At 38.4% G+C, this 26,486-nt stretch overlaps 1 protein-coding gene across 3 annotated transcripts in view; it reads right to left on the reverse strand.

Annotated features, from left to right (window-relative positions):
- Positions 1-26,486, reverse strand: part of LOC126177843 (SWI/SNF-related matrix-associated actin-dependent regulator of chromatin subfamily A containing DEAD/H box 1 homolog) — a 184,239-nt gene that overhangs the window by 70,771 nt on the left and 86,982 nt on the right. For all 3 annotated transcript variants that reach the window (XM_049924487.1, XM_049924488.1, XM_049924486.1), the window contains exons 5-7: positions 24,896-24,983; positions 23,222-23,390; positions 8,277-8,464 (exon numbers count right to left, since the gene is read on the reverse strand). In XM_049924487.1, the coding sequence (XP_049780444.1) occupies positions 8,277-8,464; positions 23,222-23,390; positions 24,896-24,983 (445 nt within the window). The remainder of the gene's footprint in view (positions 1-8,276; positions 8,465-23,221; positions 23,391-24,895; positions 24,984-26,486) is intronic.

Raw genomic sequence — 26,486 nt, forward strand, 5'->3', positions numbered from 1 at the left:
GTCGTGTAACAACTGAAAATGCGATATTCTCTTTTCTCTTTGAGGTACTGAATGGATTAAACAAAAAGTTTCAAATGCTAGGCACATTTTTTGATTTAACTAAGATGTTTGATTGTGTTAATCACAAAATATTGCTCCAGAAGTTGGACCATTATGGAATACAGGGAGTCGCTCACAACTGGTTCACCACTTACTTGAACAACAGACAGCAAAATGTCATTATTCACAGTGTTGAGAATGGCTGTGATGTAGGTCTGCGTGGGATACAATCAAATGGGAGGGATTGGGGGGGGGGGGGGGGGTGCCTCAGTGATCAGTGTTGGGCCCACTTGTGTTCCTTATTTATATAAATGATATGCCCTCTAGTATTACAGGTAGCTCTAAAATATTTCTGTTTGCTGATGACACTTGCTTCATAGTAAAGGATGTTGTGCGCAACACTGGCTCGGTTTCAAATACTGCAGTTCATGACCTAAGTTCAAGGCTTGTAGAAAATAAACTAATGCTAAATCACAGTAACACTCAGTTTTCACAGTTTCTAACATACAATTCTGACATTTTAATTTTACAGAATGGGCTTGTGATTAGTGAAACTGAACAGTTCAAATTTCTAGGTGTTCAGATAGATAGTAAACTGTCAAGGAAAGCCAACGTTCAGGATCTTGTTCAAAGACTTAATGCTGCCATTTTTACTATTCGAACAGTGTCTGAAATGATTATTCAACACGAAAATTTGTTTACTTTGCTTATTTGCATTCACATATGTCATATAGTATTATATTTTGGGGTAATTCTTCCCATTATAAAAGGATATTTTTGGCTCAGAAATGGGCGGTTCGGGCAGTAAGTGGTGTAAGTTTGCAAACCTCTTGTTGACCCCTGTTCATTAGTCTAGGTATTTTGTCACTGGCCTCTCAATATATATAAATATATATAATGTCTGCTTGTGCCTGTGTATGTGTGGATGGATATGTGTGTGTGTGTGTGTGTGCGCGAGTGTATACCTGTCCTATTTTCCCCCTAAGGTAAGTCTTTCCGCTCCCGGGATTGGAATGACTCCTTACCCTCTCCCTTAAAACCCACATCCTTTCGTCTTTCCCTCTCCTTCCCTCTTTCCTGATGAGGCAACAGTTTGTTGCGAAAGCTTGAATTTTGTGTGTATGTTTGTGTTTGTTTGTGTGTCTATCGACCTGCCAGCGCTTTTGTTTGGTAAGTCTCATCATCTTTCTTCATATATATATATATATATATATATATATATAATAGAGGGAAACATTCCACGTGGGAAAAATATATTTAAAAAGAAAGATGATGAGACTTACCCAACAAAAGCGCTGGCAGGTCGATAGACACACAAATAAACACAAACATACACACAAAACTCTAGCTTTCGCAACCAACGGTTGCCTCGTCAGGAAAGAGGGAAGGAGAAGGAAAGACAAAAGGATATGGGTTTTAAGGGAGAGGGTAAGGAGTCATTCCAATCCCGGGAGCGGAAAGACTTACCTTAGGGGGAAAAAAGGACAGGTATACACTCGCACACACACACATATCCATCCATACATACAAGACACAAGCAGACATTTGTAAAGGCAAAGAGTTTGAGCAGAGATGTCAGTCGGGACGGAAGTATAGAGGCAAAGATGATGTTGAAAGACAGGTGAGGTATGAGCGGCGGCAGATTGAAATTAGGAATTAGCGGAGATTGAGGCCTGGCGGATAGCGAGAAGAGAGGATATGCTGAAGGGCAAGTTCCCATCTCCGGAGTTCTGACAGGTTGGTGTTAGTGGGAAGTATCCAGATAACCCGGACGGTGTAACACTGTGCCAAGATGTGCTGGCCGTGCACCAAGGCATGTTTAGCCACAGGGTGATCCTCATTATGTTTGTGTGTATGTTTGTGTTTATTTGTGTGTCTATCGACCTGCCAGCGCTTTTGTTGGGTAAGTCTCATCATCTTTCTTTTTAAATATATATATATATATATATATATATATATATGAATATAATAGAGGGAAACATTCCACGTGGGAAAAATATATTTAAAAAGAAAGATGATGAGACTTACCCAACAAAAGCGCTGGCAGGTCGATAGACACACAAATAAACACAAACATACACACAAAACTCAAGCTTTCGCAACAAACTGTTGCCTCATCAGGAAAGAGGGAAGGAGAGGGAAAGACGAAAGGATATGGGTTTTAAGGGAGAGGGTAAGGAGTCATTCCAATCCCGGGAGCGGAAAGACTTACCTTAGGGGGAAAAAAGGACAGGTATACACTCGCACACACACACATATCCATCCATACATACAAGACACAAGCAGACATTTGTAAAGGCAAAGAGTTTGAGCCTTTACAAATGTCTGCTTGTGTCTTGTATGTATGGATGGATATGTGTGTGTGTGCGCGAGTGTATACCTGTCCTTTTTTCCCCCTAAGGTAAGTCTTTCCGCTCCCGGGATTGGAATGACTCCTTACCCTCTCCCTTAAAACCCATATCCTTTCGTCTTTCCCTCTCCTTCCCTCTTTCCTGATGAGGCAACAGTTTGTTGCGAAAGCTTGAGTTTTGTGTGTATGTTTGTGTTTATTTGTGTGTCTATCGACCTGCCAGCGCTTTTGTTGGGTAAGTCTCATCATCTTTCTTTTTAAATATATATATATATATATATATTGTGTGTATGTTTGTGTTCGTTTGTGTGTCTGTCGACCTGCCAGCACTTTCATTTGGTAAGTCACATCATCTTTGTTTTTAAGTATATATATATATATATATATATATATAATAGAGGGAAACATTCCACGTGGGAAAAATATATTTAAAAAGAAAGATGATGAGACTTACCAAACAAAAGCGCTGGCAGGTCGATAGACACACAAACAAACACAAACATACACACAAAATTCTAGCTTTCGCAACCAACGGTTGCCTCGTCAGGAAAGAGGGAAGGAGAAGGAAAGACAAAAGGATATGGGTTTTAAGGGAGAGGGTAAGGAGTCATTCCAATCCCAGGAGCGGAAAGACTTACCTTAGGGGGAAAAAGGACAGGTATACAGTCGCGCACACACACACACATATCCAATATATATATATATATATATATATATATAGTTATAATAGAAGGAAACATTCCACGAAGGAAAAATATATCTAAAAACAAAGATGATGTGACTTACCAAATGAAAGTGCTGGCAGGTCGACAGACACACAAACGAACACAAACATACACACAAAATCTAGCTTTCGCAACCAAAGGTTGCCTCATCAGGAAAGAGGGAAGGAGAAGGAAAGACAAAAGGATATGGGTTTTAAGGGAGAGGGTAAGGAGTCATTCCAATCCCGGGAGCGGAAAGACTTACCTTAGGGGGAAAAAAGGACAGGTATACACTCGCACACACACACATATCCATCCACACATACAAGACACAAGCAGACATTTGTAAAGGCAAAGAGTTTGAGCAGAGATGTCAGTCGGGACGGAAGTACAGAGGCAAAGATGATGTTGAAAGACAGGTGAGGTATGAGCGGCGGCAGATTGAAATTAGAAATTAGCGGAGATTGAGGCCTGGCGGATAGCGAGAATAGAGGATATGCTGAAGGGCAAGTTCCCATCTCCGGAGTTCTGACAGGTTGGTGTTAGTGGGAAGTATCCAGATAACCCGGACGGTGTAACACTGTGCCAAGATGTGCTGGCCGTGCACCAAGGCATGTTTAGCCACAGGGTGATCCTCATTACCAACAAACACTGTCTGCCTGTGTCTATTCATGCGAATGGACAGTTTGTTGCTGGTCATTCCCACATAGAACGCTTCACAGTGTAGGCAGGTCAGTTGGTAAATCACATGGGTGCTTTCACACGTGGCTCTGCCTTTGATTGTGTACACCTTCCGGGTTACAGGACTGGAATAGGTGGTGGTGGGAGGGTGCATGGGACAGGTTTTACACCGGGGACGGTTACAGGGGTAGGAGCCAGAGGGTAGGGAAGGTGGTTTGGGGATTTCATAGGGATGAACTAAGAGGTTACGAAGGTTAGGTGGACGGCGGAAAGACACTCTTGGTGGAGTGGGGTGGATTTCATGAAGGATGGATCTCATTTCAGCGCAGGATTTGAGGAAGTCGTATCCCTGCTGGAGAGCCACATTCAGAATCTGATCCAGTCCCGGAAAGTATCCTGTCACAAGTGGGGCACTTTTGGGGTTCTTCTGTGGAGGGTTCCGGGTTTGAGGAGATGAGGAAGTGGCTCTGGTTATTTGCTTCTGTACCAGGTCGGGAGGGTAGTTACGGGATGCAAAAGCTGTTTTCAGGTTGTTGGTGTATGGTGGAGTGGGGTGGATTTCATGAAGGATGGATCTCATTTCAGCGCAGGATTTGAGGAAGTCGTATCCCTGCTGGAGAGCCACATTCAGAATCTGATCCAGTCCCGGAAAGTATCCTGTCACAAGTGGGGCACTTTTGGGGTTCTTCTGTGGAGGGTTCCGGGTTTGAGGAGATGAGGAAGTGGCTCTGGTTATTTGCTTCTGTACCAGGTCGGGAGGGTAGTTACGGGATGCAAAAGCTGTTTTCAGGTTGTTGGTGTAATGCTTCAGGGATTGCGGACTGGAGCAGATTCGTTTGCCACGAAGACCTAGGCTGTAGGGAAGGGACCGTTTGATGTGGAATGGGTGGCAGCTGTCGTAATGGAGGTACTGTTGCTTGTTGGTGGGTTTGATGTGGACGGACATGTGAAGCTGGCCATTGGACAGGTGAAGGTCAACATCAAGGAAAGTGGCATGGGATTTGGAGTAGGACCAGGTGAATCTGATGGAACCAAAGGAGTTGAGGTTGGAGAGGAAATTCTGGAGTTCTTCTTCACTGTGAGTCCAGATCATGAAGAAGTCATCAATAAATCTGTACCAAACTTCGGGTTGGCAGGCCTGGGTAACCAAGAAGGCTTCCTCTAAGCGATCGATGAATAGGTTGGCGTACGAAGGGGCCATCCTGGTACCCATGGCTGTTCCCTTTAATTGTTGGTATGTCTGGTCTTCAAAAGCGAAGAAGTTGTGGGTCAGGATGAAGCTGGCTAAGGTAATGAGGAAAGAGGTTTTAGGTAGGGTGGCAGGTGATCGGCGTGAAAGGAAGTGCTCCATCGCAGCGAGGCCCTGGACGTGCGGGATATTTGTGTACAAGGAAGTGGCATCAATGGTTACAAGGATGGTTTCTGGGGGTAACTGATTGGGTAAGGCTTCCAGGCGTTTGAGAAAGTGGTTGGTGTCTTTGATGAAGGATGGGAGACTGCATGTAACCCTTCAACCCATTACATGCAGTCTCCCATCCTTCATCAAAGACACCAACCACTTTCTCAAACGCCTGGAAGCCTTACCCAATCAGTTACCCCCAGAAACCATCCTTGTAACCATTGATGCCACTTCCTTGTACACAAATATCCCGCACGTCCAGGGCCTCGCTGCGATGGAGCACTTCCTTTCACGCCGATCACCTGCCACCCTACCTAAAACCTCTTTCCTCATTACCTTAGCCAGCTTCATCCTGACCCGCAACTTCTTCGCTTTTGAAGACCAGACATACCAACAATTAAAGGGAACAGCTATGGGTACCAGGATGGCCCCTTCGTACGCCAACCTATTCATGGGTCGCTTAGAGGAAGCCTTCTTGGTTACCCAGGCCTGCCAACCCGAAGTTTGGTACAGATTTATTGATGACATCTTCATGATCTGGACTCACAGTGAAGAACTCCAGAATTTCCTCTCCAACCTCAACTCCTTTGGTTCCATCAGATTCACCTGGTCCTACTCCAAATCCCATGCCACTTTCCTTGATGTTGACCTTCACCTGTCCAATGGCCAGCTTCACACATCCGTCCACATCAAACCCACCAACAAGCAACAGTACCTCCATTACGACAGCTGCCACCCACTCCACATCAAACGGTCCCTTCCCTACAGCCTAGGTCTTCATGGCAAACGAATCTGCTCCAGTCCGCAATCCCTGAAGCATTACACCAACAACCTGACAACAGCTTTCGCATCCCGCAACTACCCTCCCGACCTGGTACAGAAGCAAATAACCAGAGCCACTTCCTCATCCTCTCAAACCCAGAACCTCCCACAGAAGAACCACAAAAGTGCCCCACTTGTGACAGGATACTTTCCGGGACTGGATCAGATTCTGAATGTGGCTCTCCAGCAGGGATACGACTTCCTCAAATCCTGCCCTGAAATGAGATCCATCCTTCATGAAATCCTCCCCACTCCACCAAGAGTGTCTTTCCGCCGTCCACCTAACCTTCGTAACCTCTTAGTTCATCCCTATGAAATCCCCAAACCACCTTCCCTACCCTCTGGCTCCTACCCTTGTAACCGCCCCCGGTGTAAAACCTGTCCCATGCACCCTCCCACCACCACCTACTCCAGTCCTGTAACCCAGAAGGTGTACACAATCAAAGGCAGAGCCATGTGTGAAATCACCCACGTGATCTACCAACTGACCTGCCTACACTGTGATGCATTCTATGTGGGAATGACCAGCAACAAACTGTCCATTCGCATGAATGGACACAGGCAGACAGTGTTTGTTGGTAATGAGGATCACCCTGTGGCTAAACATGCCTTGGTGCACGGCCAGCACATCTTGGCGCAGTGTTACACCGTCCGGGTTATCTGGATACTTCCCACCAACACCAACCTATCCTAACTCCGGAGATGGGAACTTGCTCTTCAATATATCCTCTCTTCCCGTTATCCACCAGGCCTCAATCTCCGCTAATTTCAAGTTGCCGCCACTCATACCTCACCTGTCATTCAACAACATCTTTGCCTCTGCACTTCTGCCTCGACTCACATCTCTGCCCATACTCTTTGTCTTTAAATATGTCTGCTTGTGTCTGTATATGTGTGGATGGATATGTGTGTGTGTGCAAGTGTATACCCGTCCCTTTTTCCCCCTGAGGTAAGTCTTTCCGCTCCCGGGACTGGGATGACTCCTTACCCTCTCCCTTAAAACCCACATCCTTTCGTCTTTCCCTCTCCTTCCCTCTTTCCTGATGAGGCAACAGTTTGTTGCGAAAGCTTGAATTTTGTGTGTATGTTTGTGTTCGTTTGTGTGTCTGTCGACCTGCCAGCACTTTCACTTGGTAAGTCACATCATCTTTGTTTTAGGTATATTTTTCCTACGTGGAATGTTTCCTTCTATTATATATATATATATATATATATATATATATATATATATACACTTCACTACTGTTTCTTGTTAACAATATCAGCTTATTCCCAAGAATAAGCAGCTTTCAATCAGTTAATACTTGGCAAAAATCCAACCTGCATTTGAATTGGACTTCCTCAACTCTTGTGCAGGAAAGTGTACAGTACACTGCTACACCCATTTTCGATAAGCTACCACAAGAATTCAAAAATCTTAGCAGTAACCCACGTGCTTTCATGTCGAAACTGAAGAGTTTCCTCATGGGTCACTCTGTTGAGGAATTCCTTGAAAAATTAAGCTGATTTTTATGTTATATTGTTGATTGCGTGAACTTAAAACTTATGGCTTGACTTTTTTTGCTTCATAAACATTTTATTTTTATCTGTTATTACTTTTATGCTATAATATCATGTACTGACATGTTCCATGACCTTGGAGACTTGCTCCTCAATTTGGTCCTACAGAACTTGACATGTAAATAAAACAAATAAATAGGTTGGTGGCTATTAAACGAGAAAGGGCAAGTCACCCAGACCTCAGAATGAGAGGGACAGGTCTGTAATACAAATATTTTCTCACAGCCCTAGGGGAGTGCATTTAGATGTTTGAAAGTATGAGCATTTAAAACAAAAAAAGAATACAAGCTTACTTGAAACCTGGTGCAATATTTTGTGCAGCTAGACATGCCTATGCACTGTGTATCAATCAGCTGCAGTAAGTATCTGTCTTTCCACATTTTTGTTTACAATGCAGGGAAATGTAAGGGGAAAATATACTTTTTAAGATTTGTGCAATTCAGCCAGACCGCTGTATTGAAAGAAAGTGGTTGACTCTGTAAAAAGAGAAATTAAGAGAGGCTGATGAAGCATCATTGTGATAACATTGGTTCCATCGGTTCTAAGTGATCTGCCCCCCCCCCCCCCCCCTTTTCTTACCACAACTACTTTTTTTTCTATCTTCAAAGAAGAAACTGATTCTGGAAATTATGAGTATTTTATTTATTTAGCAATACGTGTTTTCGCAAGATGCCCTGGGAGTTGTTCTTAAAAGATGATAGTGATAAGCGAACATAATTACCCATCTGATAACAATTCTGGCTGCTCCTTTATGCCAGTAGCACCTTCAAGCACAGCTTTTTCTAACTTTTTGGCAAGTTTTACACATCTCTTCATTAGTTCCTTCACTTCCCTGCGGGTACTTAAGATATCCTGTGCAGAATTCAGTAACTCTGTACCAAGGTGTTTTCCACTCTGAAACTTTTCAACCTGAAATTGATACAACATTTCAATATTTCATCCATTAGTTAATCGTGTTAGTGTGAGATTGACTACCACATAATACAACAAAACAACGGCACATAAAATTTCACTGTGTTTACAATTCCATTTAACAATATAGCATGAGGAGGCCAGACACACTGTGTAAATTAGTATTTTTTCACATGTGCAAGACATTGCTGAAGGTGATGTTCAAATAAAAGAAGCACAGAAAGTTGTGATTGTCTTTCGAGAACTGAGCTGAAACATTTAGATTATAATAATGAAGCATTAACAAACAGTGTGCGGGATTTTATGTAATTATACAGTCTTATCCTTCACACGTGAACAGTGCAAGTGTCAAGAATTATACTGCCAGCACTGATATACTTCATTTTATCATTACCTATTTTTACGTATTTCACTATAATTACACACTTAATTTATTTTTACTTTATGCTACATAATATTACGTATTACTGCTTTTTTATTCTTCTTCATACTTCCCTACATCCTCAGTATGAAACTCCACTAGAAAAAGATCCAAAGCTTACATGCTACAAAACTTGAAGATAGGAAATAAACTATCTCTAAAATCATCTTCTACAGCAACATAATTTGGTTAATTGTACCCTGTGTCAGATTACGAATTGTGTGCTTCGATGCAATTTTCTACTATTTGGAATTTTAATCTTCAGAAGCAACCCAATACAACAATAGTGAGTGTACCATTGCAGCAGCCGGTATTACGAGTAGCAAAGGCCTTGGTGTGCCATCGATATGGGCAGTGGATTGAAGAAAAGACAAGTGGCCCAAAGTTTTCTGACTACTAGTGCCTTCTATCAATTCAACACTAGGGAATGCATAAGCCAACAAAAATTTGCCAAACAATGCTTCTTTGGAGTTCATGACTTTGTGTACATGATGCCTCCTGCTGTATCAAAATTACTGTCTATTTTCTACTTAAATCCTACATCTAGGGACAAGCTCTCACTTAGACGTAAGATTTTTCAATGAGAATACAGGCAAAAAATGAAAATGGTGTGTAAGTGTGGAAAAGAAATAACTGAAAAAGTCTCAAAAACATTTACTGTCAGCCAAACACATAAAATTAACTAATAATGAACTTTAATCAATCACTACATTCGTTATTTTCATTAAATTTCTATACTTCACAAATCTTATAACAATTTTTCTTCTTAAATGGAACAGACTTTGAGATAGTTTACACTCACTCAACTTCGTGATGGCAGTAGGAGAAATAATTTAAGGGGTATAGTAAAGTAAGAAAGGTTGGTTAAATTAGATCATGTAATATAACAACTGAATCTATCCCTACCAACACAAACAACTTCAATATCATGGAAGTAGACTGTGTCAGAAATTTTACCAGAAATCTTGGCATTAGTGGCTACAGCAAATTAAAGAAATCAGATTTAATTAGTTTCACTGTGTTACAGGAGTTTCCTTTTTGTAATGAATTATTCCAAAACACTAAATCAAGACCAAAATGTGTACCTAATACAAATTACTTTTACAGGTTTGATGATGATGTTTCTGAGAAAACTCTACCACTGAGAAAAGAAAAAAATTGTGAGACTAACTCAAATACATCTATTCAGTAGTCAACTATCTGAGCAAGAGAGAGACAGAGAGAGAGAGAGAGAGAGAGAGAGCTAGAGAGAGAGAGAGAGAGAGAGAGAGAGCTAGAGAGAGAGAGAGAGAGAGAGAGAGAGAGAGAGAGAGAGAGAGAGAGAGAGAGAGACCAAACCATCAAAAAACGGGAGTTATTTGAGACTACAGAATTATGATCAAAATTTAATGAAAAATTTAATGCTTAGTCTGCTGACTCTAAAATTATCTTTCATGATACTAATAAATTCGATACCATTACTGAAAAAACAGATTATATAACGAAAGCACTTAATTCTATGGTACAAGTAGCTAAAATGAGAACTAACTTCAGAAAAGGAGATAAGTTGATTATAACAACTGCAAATCCAAAAATGTTTTGTCTGATTTCTACATGATACAAAGCATCAGCTAATACTCGAAAATATGTTCAAGTTTTGCGTGATAAATAAGAGATCTTATCATCTGCTGAATCTACTGATATAGCAAACATCAAGTTTAGTATTCACATGTTAGCAATTCTTACAGGCAGCAGAGGTAATAAAATAATAAATTTAGCTGAGACAAAAAGACTACAATGTGTATTACAAGAATTAATAATAATGAAAATCAATGTCCTGGGTAGCAAACAAACTACAGTTAAAATTAAGAACCAGTTAGGAGAATACAACAAGGCGAATTTACCCTAGATGACATTAAAAATGTTGAGCAACTACTAGATATCCATATAAATGTTGTGTGTGCTGAAAATTTCAATTCAGTTATCTATAGTGGTCCTAAGATAGCAATAAAAATCTATCTGCATAAAAATCAAAATATTTTGATATAATGTTGATGTTTATAAAGGTCAAGAACGTAAATTGATTTGTTTGAGATCTGAATTACGTAAATGTGACTTTGAAATATGTAGAAACAAATAGTAAAAATTAAAAATCATAAGTATTACATACAACACAGAACACAAAATGGTGGTGTTGTGAAAGAAATTTTGGTGAAGAATATATAGTCAAAGGATGCCAAAATTGTAGTAAAAGTGGTTGTTACATTAAAAGAGAATACCAAGATTATTGTGTTTTCCAGTGCTGGAAATGTAATAAATAAATAAATAAATAAAATAAAAATAAAAAATAGTTGCAGGTAAACAGTTTAAATGTAGTAAAAAGGCATACCAATAAGGATTCCTTTTTGTAATACTTACAGATACATGTGGTTTGATTACAAAGTGAAACAAGAAATTGGTATACATATTCCAAATCTAATAATAGTTCACAATTTTAATGGTGATACAAATTTAAGACAAATTATGAATTCTGTAGGTGGACGATATCTCACAAATATCAAAAGTATACATTTATAGCAGATGCTCTCAAGGTTATGATTCATAATTCATTCTGAAATACTCTGCTGAAAATACAATAATACCGTAATACCATCTACACAGTAACTAAACTGACGTTATTGGAGATACAGCATTTAGAACAAAAAATTGTAGATAGCAGCAATTTTGTCCAAGGCCCACTTAGTAGCTTCACAAAAAATTTGATTTGAAAGAATTGACATAAGATTACTTCCACATCACTAGCCCTGCTGAATGATTTAATACACGGTTCGCGTACACCAGGTGGCAGACTGCTGTGGAACAGTGAAGGCAAGACAGCTTTCAACAATGTAAAGTCTGCTATGGCCGAATCCACTCTGTTGGTACACACTGCCCCACAAGCGGCACTCACCTTAATGGTTGGTGCATCAGCGACAGTGACAACCTTCGGAATTCTACAGCAAAAAGCTGTCTCGTTCACAACAGAACTGGTCTACTTCCCACCACGAACTGTATGTGGCATACAATTCAATAAAAAAATTCAGACACATGCTTGAAGGCAGACACTTCACTCTTGTCATGGACCACAAACCGCTCCCAAATGCATTTCTTCAATGCTCCGACAAAGTGTCACCATGCCATCTTCGTCATTTAGTCGATTACGAGGCACTAACTGTAAAAAAACAGTCTGTTGGTGAACTCCGAGACGTCTTGACCCAGCCATCAAGCCTTCAGCTATGTTGCATTCAAGTGCCTCCAACAAGTGTGGCTTTGGATTGTGACGTATCTCAATGAAGCTACAACCCTTCATGACTCAAGGTTTTCGACAGCCATTGTGTCACAACATGACCTGTCTCACCTTGGTGTTTGTGCTACAGTGCAAATGGTGTAAAAAAACTAGTGTGTGGAACACTGGCAGCATGACAAGATCTCTCGTCATGTTAGTACATCCCTCTGCATCGTCATGTTAGGGCACCACTTGGAACATTTGTTCCACCTAATCAGTAGTTCGAACATGTTCAATTGACATCAGTGAACTGTTGCGCTGTCAGAGAGATGTACTTACTGTCTGACTGTCATAGACTGATTAATTCGCTGGCCAGAGATATTCGCCATGACTGATATCACTGCCGAGACCACCACCACTACATTTCTAAAGGGATGGATAGCCAGTTTTGATGTACCATTACTCGTCACTACCAACCAGGGCAGGCAATTAGAATCTTTTATATTCAAGCCACTCGTCACCTTGTTAGGTATGAAATGCATCCGGACAACTGCTTACCACCTGGCTGCAAATGGCTTGACACAACGCTTACACTGTTGGCTCAAAGCATCTCTTTGATGTCACAAGTCACAGTGCTGGAGATTCAGACACTACCGATCATGCTACCGAACCTCCACACAGCCATAAAAGTCGATCGGAATACAACCACACCAAAGCTGGGCTATGGACAACCAATTAGACTACCTGGTGAGTTCCTGTGCAGTGTACTGCACACAATCATCAATGTGTTAGACTTTTTTCAGTGACTTACACACATAGATGCAACCACTCACGACTATTGCAACAAAAGGATCAAAGTGACTCGTTACCCAATTGACTTAGCCAATTTGTCGAGCTGCAAACAAGTGTTCGTTATGCACGGCACAGTACGTAAACCTCTACAATCATGTACGATGGACCATATACTGTACTAAGCAGGGATGATAAAACGTTTAGAATGAATGTCATGGGAACACCAACAACAGTTTCCATTGGCCACCTAAAACCTACCTTTAAAGCTGCCGATACTTGCGCACACAAATCAGCTAAAACACCATTTATGGACACATCTAAACCACCCACTACCCTGCTGTATGCCACCGATAACCTGCCATGGGCATTGAGTTCTACAAGTGACGACACCACAACAGCAACAACAGTTGTCATGAAATCGAGATGCCATATCAAGTTTAATTGCAGATATCGTTAACACTTAGGGGAAAAGTGATGTAGTGGCTGTATAGTGTTTGTGCAGTGTTGTGTATTAAGTTGTATAAGTGTACAAGTTGTACATTTCAATGCAATGTCTTTGATTGTGTGTTAAGTTTTATGTATTTATGGCATTGTTGAATTCTGACATTTATAGAGTATTCTCAGATTGCACTGTGTGAACACAACAGACAATAAACAGTTGCTTCGAAGTTAATTTCACACTTGTGCAACAAAGTTAAAGAAAATTATGTATTCAATATGAGGAAAGAAATCAATGAATACTGTAATTGTGATGTAGATATATTGAGAAGACATTGTTTAGATTGGTTGGTTTGGGGGAGGGGACCAAACAGCGTGGTCATCGATCTGATCGGATTAGGGAAGGATGGGGAAGGAAATCAGCTGTGCCCTTTCAAAGGAATCAGCCCAGTATTTGCCTGAAGCGATCCAGGAAAATCACAGAAAACCTAAATCAAAATAGTTGGACATGGATTTGAACTGTCATCCTTTCGAATGCGAGTCCAGTGCGCTAGGTTGTTTGGACTTGTATTGAATTAAGAAAAAAATTCCTGGAGATAACTAATATTGATCCACTCTGTTAATTGCTGGAGTTTGCATGGCTATATAGAGACCAAAATATTTGTCCGGCAGAACAATTGCTGTATCGGACAAAGGGGACAAAGAAAATTACAGTAAAGAGTCTACTGCTTGGCTAAACAGTTTAAACAATTATAATATTCAATGTGCTCTTAATGATGGTGAAGTAGATGGTTTAGATAAAAAAACAAGTACTGTTTATCAATACCATGACTGTTTTTGGCATAATTGCAAAAATATATTTTAAAGATGAAATGATTAACAACAAAAATAAAGAGTCAATGGACAAGCAATATTAAAGCACTTTAACAAGAAGTAGTGAGATAGCGAAATTCTGGATATAATTTAGTGGAAATGTGGGAATGTGATTGGGTAAACTCAACAGAATATGAAAAAAACTAAAGAAATTAAAACAACTACCCAAAGATGTCAAACCTCTAAATCCAAGAGATGCTTTTAGTGGTGGTTGTACAAATACAATAAAATTAAGAGCTAAAGCAGATGGTATTAAGATGAGAATAAAACATAGTGATGTGCGTACCCTCTATCCAACTGTATGATATTATGAGTATTATCCTGAACGACATTCAACAAAAATATATAGACCAAGGCATTAACGTCAAAAATAGTACAGATTTTTAAAATGTAAGGTGTTGCCAGCTACAGGATTGTATAATCCAGTTTTACCAGTACGGATAAAGATCGATAAAAATCAAAAACTGTAATTTCCTTATTGGAACATGGACAATTGATGAAAGAAAGGAAGCTGTGGAAAACGAATACAAAATTTTAGATGTCAATGAAGTATAGGATTTTAGAAATAAAATAAACATATTGCTTAAAAATTATGTAAAATACTTTAAGAAAATAAAATTAGAAGCCAGTTCACATGATTTTAAAACCAATGAGATGTATATCAAAAGAGTTAAAGAATAATTCGATATTTTATTAGAATCCGATAAGAGAAAAGGGATCCAGGAAAATATGCTGTTGCTGAGATATGTCTAAATTAATTATGGGGAAAATTTGCACAATGACAAATTATGAATAAAACTGAGTATGTTACAGATTTGCACCAGTTGTATGAGATGATACTGGATGATTAATTAGATAATATAGATACACATTTTATTAATGAGAATACGGTTCAAATGAAGTATAATTTCTAAGATTATTATGTAAAAAATAACAATGCTACAATTAATTTTTATTGCTGCATTCACTACATCAAATCCAAGATTGGGTTGCATATATCTTAGATAAGCTGGAAGAATCTGAACAGTTTTCGGGTATCCGCCCAGGTAGCATTGTAATTTGTGGAGAAATTACGATGCTACCCGGTCGGATACCCAAGCACTGTTCAAATTGGAAATACGCCGGGAAAACTTCAATCACTGGAAGAATCTGTTGTATATTTTGATACGGATACGGATAGTATAGTATATATTGATGATGGTAAAAATACTGCAGAAACACAATGTATGTTAGGTTAATGGATTGATGTGTTACGAAATAATTGGATTAGTGATTAGTCTTCAACTGAACCTAAAAGTTACTATTTTGAGAAAAATGATAAAAATACTGTTAGGACGATAAATGGATATACTTTCAATTATAGGAATATTCAAAAGCTGAATCGCAAATCTATGATAAGATTAACTGAGAGTGAAGTGAAAGAAAAGATACGATAAATGGAGAGGTAAAAACAAAAAAAATCATCAAAAGCAAGTTAACAAAGAATTTTCATATCAATGTGATAAAAGAGTGGTTCTAGAAAATTATGATACAGTGCCATATTGATATTAAAATAAATTTTCTATATCTTCTCATTTACAAATGAAATCTATATCAGGTATTTCATTATAACAATAGAATAATGTTTTTATTGTATTCTGTTTTCTAAATCTATTTCCTCTCTAGATTTCTCTAATTTCAAGAATCATGAAAAATATCAAAATCAGAAAATAAGAAACCTGATTTTTTTTTTTTTCATATATCAGGTCTTACTAAATATAAGTAACAACCTCTTTCCTCTTTATCTAATATTGCTTGAATAAAGTTATAATTATTATACAAATATTCATATCTGGCATACAGGTACTGTTCAGTTACTCTTAACCTTTTTTCATTCTTTTAAGCATTTTTTCTGTTCTTCATGAAAAATAAGAAATTTTTTCCTTAATTAACTCAATAGCTTGAGTAGTACTGTTTTTGCTATTGCTGTTGTCCATTTAAAACATCTATTATTTTTTTTAAATCTTAGTAAAAATTTTATCTAAATAAACAGAGGTTCTACTCAAGCAGCTCAACAATACTACCAAATCTGATCTGTTGTTGTTCATTTAAAACTTTTTTTATTTTAGTATAAAATTTTATTTAAATAAATGGATGTTCTACTAAAGAAGCTCAACAATACTGGCAATTCTGATTTGCGTAGAAAAGTTAGTGAGCTAGAAGTAAATGACAGGATGTGGACATTTAAATGCTAGATATGGTGAAAAAATTTGTATGTAGCTTGATGATACATTTAAAATCATTTTTCCAAACAGATATCATACATTAATTACTGGTAGGCATCTTCAGCTTTTTGAAGAAGGAAATATTAAGCTGAGATACAACGGAATGAAGAAACAAAAATAATGATAATGAATTTCATAGTCTAGAATTTCTAGTTTAATTTTTTAACTTCATTAATACACAGTGCTAAGTCTTGCACACTAAATAATATACATTTTATTTTTTTTTTGCTTTGATGCTCTGTGCCAATGCCTGGTTCACAGAAAGTGCAAAAATTATTGTACCCCTCCGACAGTACCCAACACGCACACTTACTAATCCTACCTTCAGTCATCATTGTTAAAGAAGCAAAATAAAAAATGACACTTGTTATATACAGGGCCAGTTTTTATATTGTGGATAACCAATCCAGGAGCATACTTGCTGTGATATTCATGAACAGACAGGATTAAGGGATTATACCCACATACAATTTGGAGGGAATATTGTGTTTGAAGAAACGGATTAGTCATCAATTAAGATTTTGTGTCATGTCATGAGTAGGGTTAAGTGTTTCTTCATAATTTCTACTGTGATACTTCTGTGGATAAATGTAAGCAATATCAGTGTAGAAAAAAACAAATATATGTTTGTCAAACAACTTGGCTTTTGTTTGATAGTAAACAAAAGAGGACATATATGTTTTTATTCATGTAACTAATCACATTTCTTTCTGATTGTTCAAATAATTATTATGAATCCGTAGATTGTCTTAACAATGTTTCATTAAATAAACTTCATTAACAACAAATAAAATGATTCTAGTATATGTAAGATTTGAAGCCATTCAATTTTTTCCCAGCTGTTATTCAAATGAAAGTTCATAAGCTCAATTAGTTAAGTGAGTTTCAAAAGTCATAATCATAATTCCTTATCAGAACCTGATGTAGACAAGTGCAATTACTCCAGTGGGAGGATACTTTAAGAGATAGCTTCTTTACAAGTAAGGTGACCAATAGTTGTAGACATTACTGAGATGGTACTGGTGAGATACTTGCATTGGTTAATGGGTGGTGCATTGCACTCTAAGTGTAATCCTACTCTGAAGCCACCTATTCTGTTTCGGTTATTGATTCTGGGTGTAGTTTGGCAGAATGGTTGGAGTGGTAATATCCACGTAAAATTATAGTTGTGCTTATGGAACTTTATAAACACTGAAGACCATGAGAAATAATTGTCAAGTGACAGATGAACTTATGTTGGTCTGCTATAATCTGTGATACGTGAAGTATTGTCTGGACCAGAGGTGTATCATAATTTGAGTATTTTGTGGTGTGCACAATGAATGCAAATCCTTGTTAATTACAATGGAATGATGCTTGTTGCTAAGTACAATGGAATGATGCTAGACAATTGGCATCCTCAAACTCCACTCCATTGTTATTGTTGTTTCTTGTAGCAGTGTGTGGACCAAATTCTTTCATATAATGCAACCATTTTTGAATGAGAGACACTCAGCAACTGTGCAATACGTTCATCCACTAGTGTGACCATGGGATGTACTCCTGACAAAATAGTCTTGACTTCTCAGTGAACTGCACATTTCCAGCCTGATATGAAATTTCAGCTTTGTACTTACATCATAAAGTAAAATGAATTCAGACCCAGCTAACTAATACTTCTATTTCTTTCGGCGCTTAGTCTTTGACTATGTTTCATGTATGCATGCAGTCACTGCAGGCATGGCACCATGCAATCACCACCTGTATCTTACAAACAGATCCACAAACAGGATATCAATTTCTTGGCTAATGCCAGTTGGTGTGGCAGTAATAATCACTGTCCCCGTTTGTAGCCCTTTGGTTACCATCAAAATTTGGTAAATATTCCCTCTCACTAGCTTAACACTCCACTAACGCAGAGCAATCAAGCACTGTAAACAGTAATTAACTGCTCAATCCTTCTTGTCGCTGTAAGTCCACCTTCATACAAGATGGTTGCTGTACTTCAGTTGTTCAATATAAAATGTCAAATATGCCATCTTCCAGCCTTCCAAGCAATGCATCGACAAGTGATGATAGAAGGCATCGCTGTGTTAAGAAGAAATCTACGGAAACCAGTCACTGAATGCTGGCCCCTATTTTGACTAGACCAGAGGTGGAATCCTTCCTATATGTCACAAATCAAATAAAAGTGGAAATTTGAATGGCTGAAAGTGTTTTAATTTGGGATTTTAATCCTTCCTGTGTCTAGAGTTGGTGTTTTGACTTGCAGAATCGCAATTCTGCATGTGTTTGTGTCCACGGTGTTTCCCATCACCTACAGACATCAAAATACCCACCAATTACTAACACAATACACTGATTTAATACATCTATACGACCATATGTTTTACAAGCGGTGAATTACCCCCTCTTACTCTCATACTCTCCTTATGATGCACGAAGCTTTGTTTGTCTCTGTCGTAAACAGTTTGTTGTACTCTGTGCCACAACCTATTTTCAATAGTTTTGATGTGCCATCAGTCTACATTCATGTCTCAAGTCTTATCAAATCATCACAGCTCAGGTGGATTCTTGTTTGACATTTATTCTTGGGACATAGTTACACCCACTGTTAAGCTCTCTGCTCATTTAACCTATTCTCACAATGGTTGTCTTAAGCCTGTTATACTATACCAGTCTGAAGTACCTAATGGGTTACCACACCCATACAGCCTGCTGGTGCTATCCAGTAACTCTATGCTAGAATGTGTGCAATGTTTTTTGGTCACTAGCTGTGCAGAAGGGGTGGTAGGGAAGGTAGAGGGATCCCTTGCGGACAGGACAACGCAGTAGTGGGGGTTCTACAGTGTAAGCCTTTGCATACACATGCATCTCACAAAACTTGTAGGCTACAGCTAGCAAGTCTGCCAACAACTATACTAACAGGTTATGCCAGTATGACAAATAATTTGACAAGTCAACCATTTACTTTCAGAAACACAATGGGTACAGATTTATGCCGAAACTGGAACAGAGAGTGCTAATTTTTTTCCCTCACCTGTCTTGCACATCTTTTTTTCTTCCTCTTGTCGCCACATTAAAATTAGCGTCTTTTCCCAAAACACTGAGGTGGCATTTACACAATTTCACCTCACTAGCATGCTAATGCAGCTGTAATTGCAACAGAATCCAGAAGCAGTCTACTATTAATCAAACAATTGAAGACAAGTGAACGCCAATAACTTATGAAAAGCTCACGCCTGGTATAAATATAAAAGAGTGATTCCTTCCTTTCCATCCATCCAGCATTTCACCAGCTACCAATAGCCCTTCGAAGAATTACATTATTTCACTAGAAAAATCTGTAGTCTTGAATATTTTGCAGTAGATAAGAAAGTTTCACATATTAGCTACGTGGCAAAATACTCTCTGCTTTGCACGCTATCGTTTATCACAAATTTGTTTCTGAATCTCAAATCATTTATGAGTTCTGAAGGATGACATGAGTATTTCACTCCCACTCTCATTTAGACAGACAATCTTAAGCGAGTGCAATAAATAAAATCCATTTTCTTGAGACTGGTGATAGATATAGATCTCATGTCAAGTTCATGGAAAAATTCAATTTGTTAGCTGCATTTCGTATGCAACAATACATAACCTAACATGCACCAAATGCAAACTCATAGTGACGCATATTTTTCATTGCAAAGTATCCAACTTTAGCACACTTCATTATCAGATGTAGAAATATCACAAAGAACTATGACTGTCAACAAAATGATAAGGCATGCCACCATGAAACTGAAAAATGAGGCTACGAGATGTGTGAGAATTTTTTTAATGAATAATTTCTTTAAAATAGTTTTGAGATAGATTGCTGTGCCACTACTGTGCACACACCTCGATTCCCGCAGTGGAAGCTCACAGTTCAGTAGGTTATAGAGGGTGGACGTGCCCAGCATTGAGAATGAGAAATTGTTTCTGCACACTGGCCAGATAATCCCATGTGAGCTTTATGTCTGCTCTGGCTTGAATTATTATTTTATTTGTTGTATGGACAATATATACTCATGTCCACTGTAAAAGTTTTAAACCATGGCCTCCAGTAATACCCAAGAAACAGACACTGGGTGAGTAACATGACTAATGCCCTCGGCACACTTCAAGCACAGCCCTCCTTTATGTTAAGCTGCATAGATTAATTGTTTGCATCACTGCAGTCATGTTCCTTTTACATGGTCACATTTTGTGTTTTGTCATGGGGTAATGCACAGTCACTGCAGCAAATAATTGCGTATCAAGAATTATTTGTACTCAGAATTTAAAAGTTGTGCATATTGGGCACAAGTGTTAGTTTGCAACTTTTATTAAGAAATGTGTATGATTGATTATTATTTGTAAATCAAAGATACAGAGATTGCCCAACTGTCGTTGAAGAAAACCTGTTATGTGACTACTAAAAACTGTGCTACTGTTACTTGTAAACAGCCCCTGTATACTGACGACCTTCCTTGGCCCTCCACTGATGTGAGCCCCATTCTTGAGGGTTACAGTTGCCTGTAATCTGAGGCCTACCCACTGAGCCTGCCGACCACCCTATGGCAGCATCAGCCCCGTTGGTTTTGACTGCACTCCTACGTCACTGCATCCATGCCCTGCAACACGCTGCTCTCACCCACTGTCAGGCTGAGTGTCTTGAAAGCGCCCTCCCACAATCCTCCAACTACAACCACAGTTGTCTTCCTGACACCATGCCCACTCTGACGGTGTAGCATCAGCAATCCCATATCAAGATAAAACTTACAGGGTCACTTCTCTTTAATTTTGCTTACTTTTGCAACTAGTCCTATGTGGTCATTATACATCTACACAGCTTTCACAAATCTCAAAACCAAATTAACTAACTTTGTTCCAATTTTTCATTCCTGATTTTCTTTCATATGATTGGGTACAGGACTTCCTTGCAGCTATAACTCAACATGACAACTGATGTAAGGACTGGCAGTTGACTCTCTGAAAAGACAGCGACCAAGCATGGGCTGGCATAGCATTGGATGTTTTGTATAATACTACACTCAGTCCACATAGACATCATCTCACAGTAATACCACTGGCGAGGGATGCCATGTTTCCGTACCACTGCCGGAAGGATGCCCACTGAAGCACCCTCTGCCCACCAATGGGAGGAAAGGTATCAGTCATGTGGAGCTTACCAGGCAGGTTGGTGAGAGAGCATCAGTATTCAGTGCGCTCTCACCCAAGACCAGATGTGGCCAATAGTACCTCTCAATTTAACTGTGTCGATCTCCCATTGCTGTAACAAGTTTGAGTTTGCCGTAGCCCTTAGGTGTACACTTTTGGAGAAGGACTGCAATCAGTCCCTTTCTTTTGAAGTTTTCTCCTAACACAACCATTTTACAGTCATTTCCCATCATGACCAAATCCCGCACTTACAATACTGGCTTAACAAGTATCAGGCCTGATTTATGATTGGATACAGGACTTCCTTGCAGGTATAACTCAACATGACAACCGATGTAGGAACTGGTAGTTGACTCTGGACACAAATTATTGCAGCACATTGTGCATAAATAGGTGAAGAGATCCACTACTGTTTGATTACACTACTGGCAACAAATCACTGAAAACAGCAATTACCGTGCAATACCTTTGAGTAAACTATCAAGAGTAACCTAAAGTACAATGACCGCACAAGCCAGGTTGAGATTCACTGGGAGAATCTTAAAGACATGAAATCCATCTGTGAAATAAATGGCTTACAAAACATTCATTCAAATGGTTCTTGAATATTCTTCGTCAATCTGGGGTCCTTACCAAGACGGATTAAGAGAAGAGATAGATAAGATCAGTAGGATTAACAGAAGAGATAGATAAGATCTGCAAAGAACAGTGTGATTCGTCATGTGGTCATGTTCTCAGCATGAGAGCATTACAAAGATACTCAACATACTCAGTGACAGACACTATCAGATATGAACTGTGCATCAAGAAGAGATATACAGTTTGGCTTTTGAGAGCATATGTTCCAAAATAGTCGGGCAACATATTAGCTCCCTCCTCCATACTTCTCACGAAATGATGAACATGAGAAAATCAGAGAAATTGGGGGTCATGTGGGAATTAACAGACAATCATTCTTCTCAGACATCATTTTAGAATGTAACAGGTACGGGGAGAAAAGGTATTGGATCAGAAGTACACTCTGCCACATACTATAAGGTGGAAGGAGGAGTAGGGATGTAAATGTTGTTGTCCCCCAATTACATTTATGTCTTCCTGACGCATTTACATGTTTTTAGGTGCTTGATAATGGCGTAAATTCTGAAACTGCAACAGCAAAAATAAAAAGAAATACTACATCCTTACAAAAATTTAACACGGCTGTGCACCCATTTTTCAGGGAGTTGAGTAACACAAAATCATGAACACAGAAGTGTTGTTAACACAATGTTCTTTTCTCTATAATTATCTTCTTTCCAAACATTAAGAGGTTCAGACATCATCCTAACTGCACTTTTATTATTCAAGCTCACAAAACATTTTACATAGATGTTGCACAGTAAAAAGAATCATAAATAAATATATAATATGCTTCTGGAGAAAAATCTTGTACCATTATGGTAATTCAACAAATAGTAAAAGACATTTCTAGTCAATATTGGATGAACATCAGAGAAAAACTAAAAGGTAAAATAACTACTTAAGGATCAAACAAATATTAAAACAATTAAACTTACGAGATCACTCCAACTACTGAAAGGGCGCTGCTCAATAATTGCCTCTGCCTTCTTCTGCGAACAGTATGACATAGCTTTCAGTTCCGGAATTGTTGCCGTTGACAAAAACTCCAGGACTTTCTTCTTGTCATGGTTACTCACATCAGCTGTTTCAGTTTCAGAATCATCACTGTCAATGAGAATGTGTAAAACTATTAGTGGAAGCAAGTGATTTTCACTAACATTGCACCTAACCCAACATCCTTAATTGTATATTATACATTTCCCTGCCAGAGCAGCTTTAAGACATAAATATTGTGTTGTAACAATATCATTGACTAACCTAGTCAGTGGAATTTTAGTAAGACTTAACACAAGTGATAACTGCTTTAGCAGTGACCATAACACAGTTTCACTTTATTGCCCACACCTTAAACGGCAGATTTTAAAGTGAAAATGAATGCACTTAGCACAAAGCAACCCATGCGACAAAGCACTTGCAACGTGCACGGTGGTGCCCTCAATTACAGTGCTTGGCCTGTATTCAGAAACCCTCACAGACCAATTCACTTCACTTCATACTGTCCAGCATCAGTGTGACATCTGATATAGACAAGGTGTGCCATGGACTTGGATTTTGCCAGACTGACTGGGAGATTGTGTATTCTGCATATGACGAATAGGCTGTGAATTTCTAGATTCCCTAGTTAAACTAGCCTCTTCTATTTTGGCTCTACTGAACTTTGATTCTGCTCAAATAGGTTACGATCTTACTGGACTGTGTTCCAGTTGTAAATAAACCAGAATAAACACCAAGTAGTGTAAATACTTCAGAACTGATCAGTCTCATATTTATAATAAGTATATTAAAGAATTCATTGCTTCAGTCTTCTACTCAACATTCCAAAACACTATGTGAATAATACATGTTTCAATGTTACTAAGACACTGCTCTCAGTTCTTTTCTGGAGCTAGCAGAATCTCTCTCTCTCTCTCTCCCTCCCTTCCAGTATTAATTCTGATAGTCATGTTGTATCAAGCAATCCATTCCTGTGGTGCAAATGAGAAAACTTAACACACATACATTCAAATTAAATAACCTTAAAATGCCACTTAAAATAAATAAATAAATACAATGCTGGAAAAAATTAACCTTCCTACATCCATGAATTTTTTTCCCCTACTGAGAACCATGGGTTCACAAAGACTCCAAATAATTTACACAGGCAGTATTTTAACAAGCTAACATATGAACAGCTGTTCAGCTTAACAGTCATCATAAATGTTAGTTTCAAGAAACAAAAGTAAATTTAGACTGGGGTCATACTGGGATACTCAGTATGAAGAAGCATAAATTAATTTTAATGTGTTGTACTTATAAAACTGAACAAATCATCATTGGATGACCACAGTGGCACTAGAAGTGTTAAACTGTAGGAAATTACTCATCTAGAACAACAATATGTACAGGACAGATTGCTACTCACCACTGAGTCACAGCCTGGCACAATGAAAAAGTGCTAGAGAGAAAGACCGTCTCAAGGTTAGCGTTGTCTTTTCCACTGTGACTCAATAGCAAGCTGCAATCCGTCTTTTCTGTACTTCCGTTATTCCATCCTAGACTTTCCTTTGTTTGACTCATCTAGGGAACCATTACAATACACAGTAGACACCAGAACAGTACAAACATCTTACCTATCAAATAACCTTCTCTTGAATGGCTGGGCATCTTCATCATCAACATCAGATGTCCTGTCTTCAATATCCCTATAGTTTTTCTTTGCTGAGAATGAAAATAACCACTCAATATGTTAATAATCAAAACATGTAAATAAATCCTCTTTAATAAAATAGTTTCATCATTTTATTTGTTTATTTATTTCATGTTCCATAGATACAGGTACTGAGTAAATGGCAAAGATACAGAATGTGTCAGATTGTATATGTTTCGGATATCTCTTGCATAAATACTACAGATACAATATAAAAAAGGTGTCAAATAAGGAACATATATCCGGTTACCAGAATATTGTGGTACACTGAGGCAGGATCAGATATAGGCTAATTTACATAAATGCAATAAAAGGTACAATGGAGATATCACATAAAAAAGATATATCCAATCAACAGAATACTGAGTTACACTTAGGATAGGTCTGTAACATACAGAGGAAGCAAAAATAAGCTGAATAACACAATAAATACAAACATGAATGCAGAAAACCAAATTATTATATATCTATGATACTGAGATTAAAAGTATTTGAAAAATAGTTATAAATTTAGTGGTGGTATTCATTTTCTCTCATAAATTCATCGCCCGTATAAAAAAATTTCTCCATTAGGTACTCTTTCAGGATTCATCTGAATTTTGGTAATTATTTGTGCAGACATTTGATATGTGGTGGGAGTGCATTAACAGCTTATTGCCAGAGTAATAAGCTCTTTTTTGCACCAGATTTAGACTTTTCAATTCAATGTGTAGACTGTTTTCATTCTTGTGTTGTAGTCATGATATTCACTGTTGTATTTGTATACAGCAAAGGTTTTACAGTCACGGCCGGCAAGGAAAAAATATACTGTGAGGAGGTGGTAAGGATCCCCATCTTTCGAAACAAGTTTCTGCAAGAGAGCCTATGGTGGACACCACTTATTATTCTGGTGCCTTTTTTTTTGGGGGGGGGGGGGCAGTGAAATTTTTTTCTTTTTTCTTTTTCTGCGAGAGGTTGGTTCCCCCAGGACACGATACTACAAGACATTATTGAATGAAAGTAGGCAAAGTAGGAAGCCTTAATGGCATCCACTTCACACACAGACACAATAATTCATATTGTATATATTGCTGAGCTAAATCTTTTATAGCGATGAAGATGAAGGATGTGGGTAGACCAATTACATTTGCTGTCTATGTATGCACCCAGGAATTTTGTATCCTCAATTTTTTGCATTGGTTGACCTCTACACTTTATGCTAATTTTGTCAAGATTTCTTTGTGGCATATGGACCGTAATGGGTTTATCTGTGTGGAGTGAGAGACCATTTGGAGAAACCCAATTTAAAACTTCAGAGAAAACTTTGTTTGTAGTTTTGTCAAGATTGTTGTCAGACAATTCATCAATGAGAATTTATGTATCATCTGCAAAAAAGAGTAAAATTAATCTTTGTACTGGAACAAAGAGGAAAGTCATTTTTGAAAGTAAGAAATAGCAGCGGACCTAAAATTGAGACTCGGAGCACACCACAACCTACGGTACCCAATTCCGATGCAAAAGGTTCTCTTGAAGAG

The sequence above is a fragment of the Schistocerca cancellata genome, chromosome 1 (genome assembly GCF_023864275.1).
Source record: "Schistocerca cancellata isolate TAMUIC-IGC-003103 chromosome 1, iqSchCanc2.1, whole genome shotgun sequence".
NCBI classification, from domain to species: domain Eukaryota; kingdom Metazoa; phylum Arthropoda; class Insecta; order Orthoptera; family Acrididae; genus Schistocerca; species Schistocerca cancellata.